Below are 16608 nucleotides of genomic sequence, written 5' to 3'. Positions count from 1 at the left end.
TTCAAAAAGTAAATAATTATTTTAAAATTCAAAGTGAAATGTAATGACTTTTCAATGCCCATAACTTATTACATCAGTGGCTACCTTGGTCGTGTAGTATGCACTCTGGATTGTTGTCTCAATGGTCGCGGGCCCTGCGCCGCCGCCATCCCCCATCTTCCTACTTGAGGTTTGGGCTAGGATGTAATAATCTTCAATTCTGAAGGAATATTTGAACCATGTAAAACAAAGAATACAACTCTAATTACTATTCCGATTCTTGGCAGTGTTACATAACGTCTCTGCACTCCCATGAAAACTGCAGGGCTGTCGAAACCAATCTCTGCTTCCCAGTCAAATAGACTCATCTGAATGAAATGTAATCTCCGTAACGAATTAGATTTTTAATTAGCATGAAAGTCACCAATCTACTTATGAGTGTATATTAGACCTATATATATCAGGAGTGAAATGGAATGTTTGTAAATTGTTTACATCTTTTTTTTTCCATTTGATTTAAAATAATTATTTGCGCCCTGAAAAATCTAATCAATTATAATCATTAGTTCTAATTTCCAGATTCTACATTTACATGTAGGCCTATTATGATCACAATGTAATTTATAAGCATAATTAGGTTTAGATTTATACTGTCATGGGGTTTAACAGCCCTGCCCCCCCCCCCCCAATAAAATACTCCACACATTGACCTGTTTTCTTCTTATCGTTATCTTATATAATACAGACATTACTTGAAAAAAAAAATGTACTGGTAGGATCCATTAATAAATGAAATCCTTGAGAATTCGAAAATTCCCATGAAAAACGAATACCTGTCCCCTAATTCTATGGGCGTAGGTTTTGGAGTTAATCCCTAATCCCCCCACCTCCCAAACAAATTCCCACATTGATCTGTTCTCCTGCCAGTGGCTGGGAGTCCAGGAATAAAGTGCATTGATGATCAGATTTGACGCACTCTATTAGAACAAAGCAGAATATTGCGTTGTAGACACTTCAGAAAATGTATTATCGAAAAAAAAAATACCGACAAAAAAAAAAACAAAAAAACTTCATTAAATTTAGAGTGTAGGCTATATAGGCCTATTAATGATACCGGTAATTTAAAAAAAAAACAAAACAAACCCAACAACTAACAAACAGGAAAGTGTTTTATAGTTTACTCTCTTTTCAAACAGTTTTTTTTTTGTAACTTGTTTATTGGCTAGTAGAAATAATGTAATCATTGGTTACAGACTAGAGGCCTACTTGGCTACATATCCATGCAAGAGTAGCCTATAAACTAATGCTATACAATAACTGGTAGAATTACGTATAATTACGTGGGTCCTACATTTGTTCAAGCAAATGTTGCTTACTCAAACAGTAGGCCCTATATAAACCCATATTTCATACAAATATAAGCATTCAATACTTTATTGCGATGATGCAAACTCTACTCTTAGGATGTTACGAAGATCAGACTGAGCAGGGACTAAAGACTAAGGGGATGTGTCAACCACCCCCAATAATTTATGCAGTGATCAAGGGTGATCTGCCAAAGGTGAAGTCCTTGATAGCTCAAGGTCATTCAGTGAACGTAACAGACGAGAAAGGGGCCACAGCTCTGCACTGGTCCTGCAGTAAAGACGATGAGAGACTCTGTGACTATCTTTTGGAAGTTGGATGCAATGTGAAGGCAAAAATACAAAATGGAAGCACGGCACTGCATGTTGCAGCCGATCATGGCTGTATTGGATGTGCCAGGGTCTTGATCAAAAGGTAGGCATACAACTGAAAAAGCAAACTAAAACTTAACTGCTTAATTATTATTTGGCTTAAAAGTTTGTTTTGTTTCAAGGCAATGTTGGAGTAACTTTTCTTGATAGACGTAAAGCTAAAAAAATACACTTCCTAGTAGATCAAGGATCTAGTTCGTAATAGTCATGGGTTGTAATTTAATATTTGCGTTGTGTGTGTTAAGTATTTGTCACCGCACAGTAGCCTATATCTATCTTATCTTATATGATACAGACGTTACTTCAAAAAAGAAGATGATTACGTCCTACGCGTCATGCATATTAACCAATGACCTCAACTCCGCCAAGTCACTGATTTTCCTGGCTAATTCAGGCAACCCATTCCATCTAGTTTTAATATTGTCGTCTAGATATCTCGATCTATATTATTCTATATAGAATAGATCTAAGTCTAACTTTTTCCACAGAAAACTGTTTTTTGAACACTTCTATTTTTTTATTTAATAATCTAAATCTATAAAAATCAAAATTAGTGGTACTTCTGTTGGTTTAATTTCTAGGTACCATAGTTTTTTAGTTTATGAATAAAAAAAAATTTAAAGTGGCCAAAATTCTGAAACTAATATTAGTACACATTGGTACTAGGCCTCTATAAATAGCTTCCATATTCCGTTGGAGCAAATGAAACATTTTCTCCCAATTCCATTTACCAATTCTACAATATATATTTAAAAAATCCTTTTTCTAATACACTGATACACTTGAAAGTCTATTTAGTTAATAATAATGACAGCAATGTCTTCCTTTTAACTCAGAGGTGCAGAGCTGGACACCCCCAATGACCGATGTGATACACCTCTACATGCAGCGGCGCACAGAGGGCATCTAGACATTATTAAGTTGCTGGTTCAAGCAGGGGCCAATCCTATGGTCTCAAACAAACATGGAATGACCCCTCTGGCAGAGGCTTCTGCTAAAAGTTTTGACACTTGTGTACAGTTTCTTCTACCTTATACAAGTAAGCTGAGACTAAAATAGATTGATAGTTATTGGCCTGGTGGGGTGTTAGACCTAGAGTAGCATTGTCAAACCAGATTAACTTTAAAGGAAAAGTAATCACAATAATTTATACAAAATCTCGATAAAAACAAAGTGATTTAGCAGTACAGTATAACTTTAATAATTTCTGCCATGTTTGACAATTCAAGTTTTATTTATAATGGCAGTGATAACTCTTTGAGATAAGGGTCTTGGTCTTTACTATGGTGGTTTATGGGAAATTATGTAGGCCAGTTCTAGTATTTGATAATGTTAGTAAATATGAAGAAGGGTACATTAATTTAGAATTAAAGTGATTCATTTGAAAGTATTAAAAAGTTTTTTTTTGCTAAGAGAACATGCATGAATAATTATATACATTTTCAAAATCCTAAATGTTTTAAAGAAATTGATAAAATAGATGTGTTAATATTATGTATGATTATAATGTGCTACACAATTTTCTACAAGTGGAAGGTCTAGCCTATCTTAAAAAAATGCAAGTAGCCTTATTATTTCAACAAATTAACATTTAAAAAATTCTCTTTTATTTGTGATGTATTACCATTACTGCTATTAAACACACATTTTTTTTCCTTCTTTGAAATAGATAATTTATTGTCTTCAGAAGAAAAAGAAAGCCAAAAATACAAGAACAGACAAAATGAAGAACAAACATCAAGTTTCAATATTCAACCAGAAAGTACTTATTATAAACCAGTAAACAATGTGATAGACAATTCTCCATTAAACAAAAAAAATGTCACCAATAGTTCTGGATATTTAAGTGAAAAACTTAGCAAACATGACCTACCTTCTTGTCCTAGCAGTGTATTGTCTATAGATTCTGATTATTCATCCTATACATCTGATAGAGATGTGACACCTTTCAACGAGATGACTATGCCATCAGTTGGTTACATCTCTACTTTTGACTCCCTGCTCAACAAAGCTGTAGTAGTAGCCTCTCAGGTTGGAAGCCCTGTCAGAAGCTCTATGGTTGAAAGACATTCAGAGAGATTGGGACATACATTGCCAGAAAGTGCAGTCCCTCCTGAACTGCCCCCAAGGCCATCCTGGCTTTGCAAGCCTGAACTTGTACCCAGGATATCATCATGTAGGAATGTGCTGTCTTACACTACTGGCAGAGAGAACAACACTAAGACATTGGTAGGACTGGAGGTGCATCAGTTCATTGAACAGTTGCAAGAGAGAATGCTGGCCATGCAAGAACAACTTGCCAGATATGAAACCAGCAATAATCATCTTAGAACTCAAGTGGAACACTTAACAGAAGAGAACAAATCGCTTAAAACTGAGAACGAACAACTCAAAAGGCAGCAGTTCATGGCACAGCCAACCCAATGCAATCCTCACTACCAATGTTTTTCAGACATTGATGAAGGGATGCACTCTGGATCCTATTGGATGACTCAAACTCATGATAAACTCAATCGTTTAAATTCTATAGAATACAACTCAATATATGGTAGTCTAGGAAGTCGTGAGCCAGTAGAGAGCAATGAATTAGCTTAGTTAACCACTACTAATTTGTTCTGCTGCACTTACTTAATGTTCTTTAACAAAGAAATAGTGTTGAAAACAAGAAAATACTCAGCATTTACATGGTATACTTCTGCTAGAGTGAATGCTCAATGCAACAAGAGTATGAATGATTTATGGTTAAGAACTAGTTTTGTTATTTATTAGTTAAATATACAAAAAGAAAAAAACACAATTATTTATAAGTAAAAGGAATGTTACAATTCCTATCACAGTGCTGACAGAAAAAAAAACAAAAACAATTTCATAAATAGAAACACCATGTGCTTCTAGTGCAATCTTTGTTTATATAAGAAAACCTTGAGTAGAGTTTCTCAGTATTATTTAGTTCATGTATACAATAGAGTTCTTCTGGTTTAGAATTATTCTTGCACATTTTACTACATTACGGGTAATATTGTGTGACTGTCATCCTTGAAATCTATTCCATACTATACCTGTGATTAGATTGTATACATCATCATTCAATTAAGCATTAATTGTGACTTTCTAAAAGAATTTATTGTGTGTTGCCATTGTAAAATAAATTATAGTAATGTTAATTACTTGCAATACAAATTTACTGAGCTCACTTTTCAAGTTTCATACATACATATATACTTTTTCTTTTCAGTGGTTCATCCTATATTTTGTTTTTCATCCTATATTGTGTGCAATGTTTTAGGGCTACAAAAATGCTGTGACTACTACACTCTAATTAACAAATGACTAGATCATCAACATATTCAAAGCTATTTGGTTATAATACAATTTAACCTTATTTCCAAAAAAAGAAACAAAAATTGAAGATAAATTGTTGGATTTATTGCAGGAATTATTGCTCCAGTTTTAGCTGAATTTTATGAGAATGTAAAAAAATAAGTATTCCCTTTTTAAGAGAATAAAAGATAAAAGTATGTGAATATATTTTTAAAAATGAAATACTGGTAGTTAATATATTGCAATAGCACACGAGTCTATTTAATTACAAATTTTTTCTTATCTTGCAATTCAAATACCATACAATAATACATAGAGATAAATAAAATATAAACTTGTCTAAAATTATGATATTAAAGACCTGTTGGTTTATATTGCAGGTAAGTTAAAAACTTTTTTCAGTAGTCTTCTTGTGGCCAGCACAATGACCTACTGCCTTTTCGTTCACTAACAAATACTGAGCTGGGTGGACTTGAAAGACATCTACTACAAATGAACATGGATTTGAACATGAAACTCACCCTTCATCAGCTTTAATCTAAATTGTAAAACAAAATATTTTCTTTCTAAAGGTACAAATGATAAGACACAATGTATTCAGCATTGATTTGAGAAGAAAAAAATAACCCAAAATTATTAGACATCTACATCTATAAAGAGAATGGTAGAAATCAAATAGAGAAAAGTTTATAACATACAATACACTTACAAAAGTAAATGTTTATATAGACCACTTTTTTATAACAAGGACAAAGCAAATTACAGGTAAGAAATTTATTTGTAAAAAAATAAAATACAACAAATTCATTATTTCTAACACTAGAAAATGTTCAACTAATTCAATAGACAAGTGACTGATGAATGATAAGACAAAAAAATAATATGTACTAAAATGCTACTAATATCTTTTCACATATTCTGAGTGCTTAAAAAAACTATACAAAATATTGATAGTTAAAAAAGCAACAATAATTTTCTATGGCAAAAAATGACAATGAAGCTAGTCCCAAAGTAAAATAAACCTAACATGTCAAATGTATTTAGCACTTATTACATATCTATCTTTTATGTAAGTCACTTAAAATTATACTTTACAATGTATAGCTCCTATAAAAACATTTTCTCTAATTCTTTACTTTACTTTTCAATTTCAATTGAAAGCTGTTATTCAATTGATCTAATTCTTGTATAAACTTTTCTGCCAACTCAGGATTTATATTCATCTGAGGAAACAAAATATTGATCAGATAATAATTAACTTGTTTATCCAAAATAATTCTAACATATTTTTCTTTGAAACATAAAACAAAGATGCATAGAACAATTCAATTTAACACAATGTAATATTCAACCACCTGAATGCAACACAATATACACACACACATATATATATATATGAAAATAAAATTAGATGAAGTCACTTATACTATTACAGCAAAACCAGTACACCTTTTAGTGTAAAAGGGGATCATTAAATGAATTATTTTTTAAACTGAGACATTTTTTCATAAGGAATGTGTACGACTTACATTTCGTTAAAATATGTGACTACAATATTTCTCTAGACTTACATTGGAGTAAATTAACTTCAAGAAATAGGGATTCCAATGGTACAATATAAGGTTAATTTTAATCAAAAATTCAACTATAATAAAATGTATATAAATTGCTATTGTTAATTTAAAAGCCATGGATTGACAATAGGAAGCAATATAAATATTCATTACAAATAAAGATTTTTTCAAACCAGCCTCCAGTGTTCAGGTAGTGTTTCAAAATATACTTCTTGAATGAACAGATTCTTAGCAGAACATAATTTATATATATAATAAAAGGAACATAATGTTTGGCCTGCAACACTGACATAGTTCCAACAAGTCAGATATCTCAGAGGTTCTCAAACTTTTGAACCCGGGGACCGTTTGTATAGTCAATTGTTGCCCACATACATATAAATTACAAATGTAAAAAAAAACAAAAACACTGTTGAAGTAGTGTTTATTATAATTATTACTTTTATTTAAAATTTTATTAAAAAGAATTAATGACTTGGTTGATGAGATTTTATGAGTGTATTTATGTCTAGCTTGATGTTTGTAAGAAGAAAAAGCAAATCTAAACGAGTACAAATTTCTAGTCAGTCTTTTATTTGTTTTGAGTCTGGTAATAGCACTGAATCCCTGTTGTACAAAATAAGAAGACAAGAAAGCCATCAACAATTTTTGTAATATGACCCACAATGCAGAAATAAAATTGGCCTCTGTATTTTTTAAACCAGCATTTATATTATCCTTGTATGAACATTGGTTTTTGTTACTCAATTCAGGATATCAATAAGCTGCTCACTTTTGAATTAGCATGGATTCATCTGTGTTTAACATTTTTGCCCACACACAAAGAGCTCAACAATCAAACAGGAAGATCGAAGTAAATAATGTCTTTGGTTTAGGTTAACATTAAACAGTATGTAATATAACAGACATTAAACAGTAGGGAGAGAAGAGTTGATTATTATTATTAGAATTATAAGATTAGATAAACTGGCTTTTAGCAAAGAAGTTATTTTAATTGTATGTAATTTTCCTCTTTCTGCGGACCCCCTAAGGTCATCTGATGGACCCCTAGGGGTCCACGGACCACAGTTTGAGAGCCACTGAGATATCTTATACTGTACTGAATAATTAAAGTTTTAAACTGCTTCAGACTTGTAAATGATGACGCCTTTAAAAAAAAAAGTTCAACATAGTAATAAGAGCCAATTCTTGTCTAGAAGGATAGGGTTACATCATTTGAAAAGAATAATACAACCAAGAAGAGACATAAATCATTTTCATCTTAGCAGTTTTAAATTGGGCCAGAAAGAATTGTATTTTTGGGGGTAGGTGACATAGGATGAAAAGAAGTTGTTCAACTTGATAAAGTTTAACTTCCTTCTCTCACAAATTTGTTTGCACAAGGAGAATTACACTATGAGATGACAAGTTCAGTGATTCTTGAACTGGACTAAAGATGAAGACATTGAAGACAGAAAAGTAATGAAAATTGTTAGGCTTGTTTTTTAAGCCTTGGTATTACAAAAGAATATTATTCATCAAAACACTATAATACCCTAAAATGGAGAAACCAAACTCTGAAGTCTGCCTCAAGCAGTACAAAGACCATGAAGAGATAAAAACCAATGAAAATGAAGTCCCACAAGTAGAGCAACAAGAATATGGAAACAATAACATAACAATAACAAAACAACTTGAAATGAAAATCTGAAATACCTACTTTTGATTTGGCCACATAAGATTTATTAAATACATTAACATGGCTCATATATTTGGTTTGAGGATCCAGTGTCATTGGATCTTGAGCAGATAACCAGATCTTTGAAAATAGAAAACAAAAGATTTTTTTGTTATTACTTTAAAAGATTATTCAACGTCTCTCTCAAACATAAATAAAATTAAAATGGAAAGAATTTATTTCTTACAATATGTTTTTTTTTCCTGCTTTATAATTTAGGTTACTCTCTATAATCAAGAAATAGTAATTTTTTTAGATCTTAATTTAAATAAATAGCCTCAACCACAACTTTTTTAACATACATTTTTATTATAATTTACTACAATTATATTCAGTCAAAAAAAAAGAACGGAAGGATTAGTTTTCAAGTAGAATAATTTTTTCCTGCCTCTGGTATAGTGCAATTTGTGGACAAAATAAATTCTGATCAACTAAGAACTACCTAAGAATTATTTTTATTAAAAAAAAAACCCAACAACAAAAAGAAAGACATTTTTGGGACCATGAAAAAAAAATCCTTGAAACAATTTTTGTTTGAACCTTAAAAATAAAACAATAAATACTAATACATTTTGTGTTCAATTAAAAAAATGCTTTTGTTATCTAAACAAAACAGTTCCCACTATCAGTCAGAGGGTTTGAGTGTAAGAAATAGGAGACTTCCTTATTTTCCACATGGCTTACAATCTAGCCTCAACAAGGAAGTTATTTGGAACACATGACTGAATTCACAATGAAATGGTGATAAAGTATACTTGGTACATCCTAGTATAGACATGGTTGTAGAAGAAATATTATATTATATTATATAGATCCAAAATAAAACTATAATAAATACATTTTTGTCTGGCAATTTCTGACAATGTCAAAAGGGTAATTGAGAACACTAATTTAGTTCTTTATAAAATCAAAATACTGTTGTTAAAATACAAAATCTGAATATTAAGTGAACATTCAACCATTCTCATAGAAACCAAATAGTGAATATGCTTAAATCAATCATCCAATAGAATTATTAATATAGAAACTTACCAAAGCCTCTGTACCATTTTCAGTATTATTTGTCATACTTGGAACAAAAAAATGTAGCTAAAATAGAAATGGTAGCAATACATGAACAATAGAATTAGTATTGACATATATCTTTATCAATGACCCAACAAAATAATGATGACCAAATAATGTGGAACAAATAACCTTATTTTTATAATTTAATTTTTCAGTCATTTTGTAGTAAACACAAAGACTAAGACTACATTAGTTTGAAGAAGTTTTATTAAAGTAACCAATGACATGAAAATCAGATTATTCGTGTAGAGAAGAACTTACCAACCACAAAAGAGGTATCATCAATGTCCAAAACCACTGAGGTAGTATACCATAGGTCATGTTGGTCATAACTAATCCTGGACAAACAGAATGTGAAAATACATTCTGAAAAAAAAAATGATATTAACAGGCTAAATGTTATCAATTATTTAATAAAGCATCAAAGGTTTCTAACCAAATTGAATATTAAATAGATTCTTTATATTTCTATAAAACAAAATCAATTATTCTCCAATTTACATCTACAAATTGTTTTAATACTTATTCTTGTACCTGTTTATTCATTTTTTCATTTAAAGCTACACTAAGAATATCAATTGCAAATTTGGAAGAACTGTAAGGATCTTTCCTGAAAAAAATAAATGTTTTGAGATATTTTAAAAAACAAAAAAATGTGAATGTTAACATAATAATTGTCTCATTTGATATTAAACATTGATGACACCCAAAACTTTTGAGTACATTGAGACTAATAAAAAGCTTCAAAATAAACTTGTTTTATTGACACTATAATTCAAAATTATTTCATTGTGAATACAAAACATTTATCTGAATGTTAGTTCCATGTAGACAGTTATTTGTGAGTTGTTCACTTTTAAAGTCTATTAGTTAATTACTAGATAGCTTACTCATCAATACAGTGAGTGGCCATTTGTGCATTTAAAACTGCTTCTTTTGAGTTAAATGCTTTTTCTTGTTTTCAAAATGCTTGATTTGCAAAGGAAAAACTCTACACTATTTTGAAATACATGATACAAAGTTGATTTTAAAAAAAGCAAAGTTTCTGTTTAGTTTAAAGAAAAAAAACAACCTTTCTAGTGATACAATTTATTTAGACATCATCAATAAGCATCAGGGATTTTTTTCCCTAAATGACTGAAAAGTGATTTAACTAATTAAACATAACTGGAGTTTGTATTTAATGCTGGGGCAAAGGATAAATAAATGTCTTATTTAACATATAACAGCCGAACTTGCATGACATATAATCATGAGAGTGACATTTAGATTATATTTAAAAATAAAGGTATTCTAAAGCCTGAATTGGCAATTTGGATGAGACTCGTACACTTGATTAAATTTCTGCACAAGTTCTTACATTCTTTCATTTTATATCAACTTTATACTTTTTATTTTGTTAATATATCGTTCCTGAGCTTTTTTTGTAACAAAAAGTAGGTGCCAGTACTCAGTGATGGATTGCTAAACTTTTAAGTAGGGCTACTAATAAATTAATAATAATCATTAAAATACAAGAAAAGTAATAATTTTTCCACACATTGAAAAGGTACTGGTACACTGTACTGGTGCATACTGTCACAAAAAAATTTCTGTATCTTTTTCTATTATCACATTTTGAATATTTATAAAATAATCAACCCATTTTTATGTTGAAAATCTTCTATCTTGAAGTTCTTTGCTTGAGAAGCTGATGAAGATGTCCAAATAATCTGTGAAGGTTTTTGCTCAGTACTTGAAACATTACCAAGTCTGTCTTCTAGTTCTTTTACCTTGAAATAAAAAGTTAAACTGCAATCAATTTTTTTATTTTTATAAAAAGCTTCTTGACCAGAAGTATAAAAACAAAATTGAGCCCAGCTTTCTTGAAAGGCATTTCACTTAAGTAACATTGGGCTGGTTAATTGTATTTTACATGCTATGTAGATTAGTTGTAGAGACCAGTTAGTTTAAACAAGGGTGCCTATATCTTTGTAAGTCTAATATTTAGTGAATTGTTGACAGGCAAAACCAAAAGAAAAAACAAACATTTGCCTTAGATGGCATCTCAACTGTATTACTAAAAGAGTTTAAAGAGCTGTATTACAAAAAGAATTAAATAAAGAACTATCACCAGTATGGGAAAAACTTGTTCAAGCTGAACATAATAAAATAAGATTAACCAAGGACTGACAGGAAGGGAGCAAACATTATACATTCTTGAAAAAAAAAAATCAGAATTTATGAAACTGTAATTTTATGCACTAGCATCACTAGAATAGATGTAAAGTGTAGCAACATAGATAAATCAGCTAAATAAACATCATTCTCTAATTCATAACATGACTTTATACAATGAATTTTCGAAAAGCTGAGATAATAATGAGCTCAAGATACCATTCTATGAAGTGTCAGAAAATGTTATCAACTGTAATTTTAAACTATTCTAAATCAAGACAAATAACTGTAAACTTGTGTCTTTCAGTGAAAAGTTTTGTTCCTAAAGGACCAGTCTAATTGCATCAATTGACAGATGGCTATACAGTATACTGAAATATTACTTTTGCATACATATGTATAACGTAAAAGTGGGCGACCAGCAGCTCTCCTGCCTTCTATTAGATTGCCATACAGGATGTCCTGTGGAAGCCGACCTACTGGCATTCTACGAACGTGGCCAAGCCAGCCAAGGCGTTCTTGCTGATAACAGAGCGGATGTCCTGGCACCCTGCTCTTTGTAACACTTCCTCATTGGTTATCTTATCTTGCAACCTTATTTTAAAGGCATATAAACAATGGAAATCCAACAAGAGCATGCCTATCCACAAAAAAAGTGCCAACTGTTAAGAGTAACATAAATGGTAACAAAAATTACTTATCTGATAAATGTTGTATCATTTACTCAGAAAATTTTTTTTTAAGTATATTAATGAATATAAATTGTATTAAATTGTACTAAATTGTCTTTTTTTTTTTGTTAAACGAGAATATTGTTCCTTTATTTTGAGTGACATGAAAGAGAAATTGTATAAAAAAGCAAGGTCCTTCTCCATGCGTTAACACCACAACTATAAATAAACTCTTTGCAGAGATATTTATATATTTTAGCATTAGTTCTAAATGAGATTGAATGGCACAATTTAAAATGTCAGTGGTTTTAAAAATTAAAGTTTCATGTTCAATACCAAATAAATACTCATATTTTTGAGATTTTAGGATGTCCCCTAGTCAACTCATATCCAATACGCAAACAACATTGGTTGGTATAATGAAATGTGCCAAAAAATATTAGAACATTAATTTTAATTCATTTTTCTTTTTATGTACATTATAATCCTTTATTTATTCTTACCATGACATAATGACCAAATACATTAGTCTGAAAGACACACTGGAGCCCATCCTCTGTCACACCATCCTCTTGACACAAAAGCCCCTCACCAGTAGCAAACATATAAAATACTCGACTGGAAAAGTATTATAGAAAATACTATTAAATTTATTTTAAAATTTGGTTAGAAAATAAATGCTATAATGTATGATGTATCTTAAATTATCTTTTTTAGTTACAGGCAAGACCCAGACACATTTAATTATTATTTTTTTATTATTATTTATAATTTCACCTTGTTTTATAAAGTTCAATGACTAATAGTTTAACAAAAATTTGTTCCATAATTATGTTCTGTGCAAATTTAACAAGTGACTAAGTGATGAACAATATATGTTACTTTCACTGCAGCTGACTTTAATAAGAGATCAATGCAATAAAAAAGCTCTTCTGCAACCCAATGAACCATTTTTCATGAATCAAGCGTTTATGAAACATTTGATATAGTAAACTATTAGTTGGGAACAATTGATGATTCAACTAGTTATCTGTGAATCTTTTCTCTTGACACCATTTCATAATGGGTAACTCTTACACCTATTTTCAGCATGATAAAGATCATTAAAATTATAGAAATAGGGCAGTTTGCTTTTCACCTTTTTACATATGTGTCATATATAGGCATACATATTTTAAAAACAATCTGAAAACTTATTTTTGAACATGAAGGCTTTATTTTTTAGATCTGAACAAATTAAAACACAAACACTATAGCAGGTTTTGTTATTGGGGACAAAAATCTTTTAAGAACACAAATTCTAGCAACTGATCACAGTGCAAGTATTTTAAAAAATATTATTTGAATTCAGTTCGTTCAATCACAAATTTATATTTTTTTCAATGTATTTTTTAATTCATCAAGTAATTCTTTTGATAATATTTATTAAAAAAAAGTTTTAATACTTGAAAAAGTCATTTAATATTAAAGAAACACTTATAAAATATGATCAATATAATGTGCATGGGCGTAGCCATGATTTTTTTTCGCGCGCGCATGTGTGTGTGTGGTGGTTTTGAATCCCCCCCCACCCCGGCGAAATTTTTTTTATTTATGTGTGTGTGTACATAATCTTTACTAGATTCTGACCATTCTTTCGGAAGACGTTTATTGTGCCCTAGAATAGGTTCTTCCTGAAGTTAGTGGAAAAATTGTAGATTCCCTGCCATTGCCGGCAAGGGGGTCTGGGGGAGTGCTAGGAGCTCCCCCATCGTGGGGCGTAGCCCCGCCGCCAATTGAAAGCCAACAAAATGTATATTTTGAGGTATCTACAGTGCATTTTCCTGCTTTTAAAAAAATGTATTTCAAAAACCTAATCTGCTATTCTTACTGACTTAGACCCTCCCGCGCCGTTCGACGCATTTGCCGTCAAGCTGTTTCCATAAAAATCTGTCACTGGTAATGTCTGAAGCCTCTTCCCACCTGCTCTGAGGACCTCCATGAATGTGTGGCGCCAAGTTGTACTAGGATGTCATCGCAACTCTTCTTATGCGTAATTCATTTTGTCGGAGAACATTCCCCGCAAACCTCATGCGACGCTCTATCACAATCTTACTCAGGGGTCGACTCCCACTTCGGCATAGGATTTCCATGATTTAGACCCGATCTCTATAACTGACTCCTAAAGTATGTCTTAGCCATCTTTGTTGATCCACATTTAGTGTTTTTCAATTTCATTGCACTTTATTAATGGAGACCCGCCACTGGTAGAAATGTGTAACCTATCTTGAATACGCTTTTGGAATTAAGTGACTGTAGTTTGCTTTAGATTTTATATCGAAAAAGGAAGTTTTATTGTCAAAATCATCTGTTGGGGGTTTTAAACTAAAAAATCTCTGGAGCTTTTTTTTTTAAATTCAAAACCCCATTTAGTTACAGTAATAAAATTTAGTAACTGTAGTTTGCATTAGAATAATATTGAAGATAGACGTTTTCCACCTCAAAACACTCTGTAGGGGAATTTTAAACTCAAAACCATCTGGAGGGGTTTTAAACTTTAAAAAAAAAGCCATCTGTAGGAAAGGGGTTTAAACCTAAAAACCCCAATAGGATTGGCTACGCTCAAATAATTTTAGTGTGTAATTTGCTTTTTTATGTTGAAGAGGTATTTTTTATATTGAAGAGGTATTTTTTAACATCAAACCCCTCTGAAGGGGGGTATAAACTCAAAACCCCTTTTTACAATGCTCATAGCATTTTGAGTGCGTAATTTGCTTTTTTTCTTACACTGAAGATGTGTTTGTTAGCTTCAAACCCCGCTGGCGGGGGGTTTAAACTCAAAACCCCTTTGGCTAAGCTCATAGAATTTTGAGTGTGTAATTTTTTTTTTTTTATTTTGAAGAGGGGGTTTATCATAAATTTTGGAGGGGGTGTTTAAAATCAAAATCTTCCTTAACGGTGATCTTGGAATTTAAAAAAAAATTATTTTTAAGAGGGGGATTTAACTGCAAAAAACCCTGGTAGGGGTTTTTAAACTTGAACCCGCCTGGTAGGGGTTTTTAAACTTGAACCCCCCTGGTAGGGGGTTTTAAACTCGACCACCCCTGGTAGGGGGGTTTAAACTCAAAACCCCCAGGGTAGGGCATTTTAAACTCAAAACCACATTGGTTGTGCTGGGGCAAGTGATGGTTTAGTATTAAAATCTCACCTAAAATAAACAAAATCAAAGCAAAAATCAGTCACTAAATTCTGACCCCGCCACCTGGGGGGGGGGGGGGGGGATTTTCATTTCGAAGGGTGGGTGTGTTTGAACCCCCCCAGCTACTCCCATGATAATGTGTCAACTAAAGAATGTCATAAAGGTAGTGGGACTTTGGTTGCACAAATGCTTGTGTTCAACATCAGCACAATCACTTTCACATTGGAGTGGGAAATGAAAATTATAAACTTTTAAGTCAAAAGAGACATAAGCTGAGCTATCACAAAATGCATCTAACTATATCATTATGTCATGTGTGGCTTAACAGAAAAACAACAACCCATATTGGTCATGAACTGACAGTAGCTTCAACTTAAACACCTACCAACAAAGATAAATTGTGACTTATTACCTTGATAACAATCCTTTCCAGAAATAATTCCAGTCAACACCAGTCACTTTCATAATGCCAGCATTTAAATAGAGATAATCAATGTGATCATACCTGCAGAGAGTAAGCTCAAAGTTGGTAACAACTCATTATCAAATGTAAACAATATAATTTTGTTCCCCAAGTGTAATGAATGAACTTAATATTATTACTATACTAAATGCATATAGAGATACAAAATGAAGTACACTGACAGTTTTGTACAAAACATGATAGCAGCTGAAGGTCTAATTTTATTTTAATTGGCATAATGATTTTAATTTATTTTTTTTCAAAAATTCTATAGAGTAATGGTTGTAAGATATGAAGTCCCTGGTATATTCTAGCTAAAGCAAAGACTTGGACTTACCTTTTTCTAATGGCTTCAGTGCCACTTAAAACTGAAGCTACACTTGATGTGTCTAGAATCTCTACATGAACATTGGCTTTTGGATGTTTTTCAGTCAAAGCCGCAGCTGCTGTTAGCCCTCTCTCTTTATTCCTACAGGCTAAGCAAATTTGAATATCTGGATAGAAGGATAGAAGACGGTCTGCCAAGGTGAAGCCAAGACCTCTGAAAATATCAATATAGTGTCAGTCATCAGAAACAAAAAAAAAACTCTTAAATTTTCTATTTTTTAATAATTATAAAAGCAAAGGAAAAAAAAAAAGAAGACCAATTGTCAGAGATGTTTTCTAGCTTTACTCTTTCATACTATACATCTCAAATAACAAAGATCTTTAATCAAATTTACTGAAATATTAAGAGGTGCAGTG

The 16608-nt window shown here is 31.5% G+C and overlaps 2 protein-coding genes across 12 annotated transcripts in view; one reads left to right on the top strand and one right to left on the bottom strand.

Annotated features, from left to right (window-relative positions):
- The window catches only part of LOC106062645 (E3 ubiquitin-protein ligase HACE1-like), a 24764-nt gene extending 19525 nt beyond the window's left edge, over positions 1–5239 (top strand). For all 4 annotated transcript variants that reach the window (XM_013220944.2, XM_013220943.2, XM_013220946.2 and 1 more), the window contains exons 2-4: positions 1443–1758; positions 2552–2754; positions 3385–5239. In XM_013220944.2, the coding sequence (XP_013076398.2) occupies positions 1487–1758; positions 2552–2754; positions 3385–4310 (1401 nt within the window). In that variant the 5' untranslated portion in view covers positions 1443–1486 and the 3' untranslated portion in view covers positions 4311–5239. The remainder of the gene's footprint in view (positions 1–1442; positions 1759–2551; positions 2755–3384) is intronic.
- Positions 5120–16608, bottom strand: part of LOC106062648 (3-keto-steroid reductase/17-beta-hydroxysteroid dehydrogenase 7-like) — a 25994-nt gene continuing 14505 nt past the window's right edge. For all 8 annotated transcript variants that reach the window (XM_056031481.1, XM_056031473.1, XM_056031503.1 and 5 more), the window contains exons 3-11: positions 16202–16405; positions 15814–15906; positions 12727–12841; positions 11037–11167; positions 9930–10005; positions 9657–9761; positions 9360–9416; positions 8310–8408; positions 5120–6259 (exon numbers count right to left, since the gene is read on the bottom strand). In XM_056031481.1, the coding sequence (XP_055887456.1) occupies positions 6161–6259; positions 8310–8408; positions 9360–9416; positions 9657–9761; positions 9930–10005; positions 11037–11167; positions 12727–12841; positions 15814–15906; positions 16202–16405 (979 nt within the window). In that variant the 3' untranslated portion in view covers positions 5120–6160. The remainder of the gene's footprint in view (positions 6260–8309; positions 8409–9359; positions 9417–9656; positions 9762–9929; positions 10006–11036; positions 11168–12726; positions 12842–15813; positions 15907–16201; positions 16406–16608) is intronic.

The sequence above is a fragment of the Biomphalaria glabrata genome, chromosome 1 (genome assembly GCF_947242115.1).
Source record: "Biomphalaria glabrata chromosome 1, xgBioGlab47.1, whole genome shotgun sequence".
In the NCBI taxonomy this organism is placed as follows: Eukaryota; Metazoa; Mollusca; class Gastropoda; family Planorbidae; genus Biomphalaria; species Biomphalaria glabrata.
The sequence above is the reverse complement of the archived record's forward strand: the minus strand, read 5'-3'. Positions and strand labels throughout refer to the sequence as shown.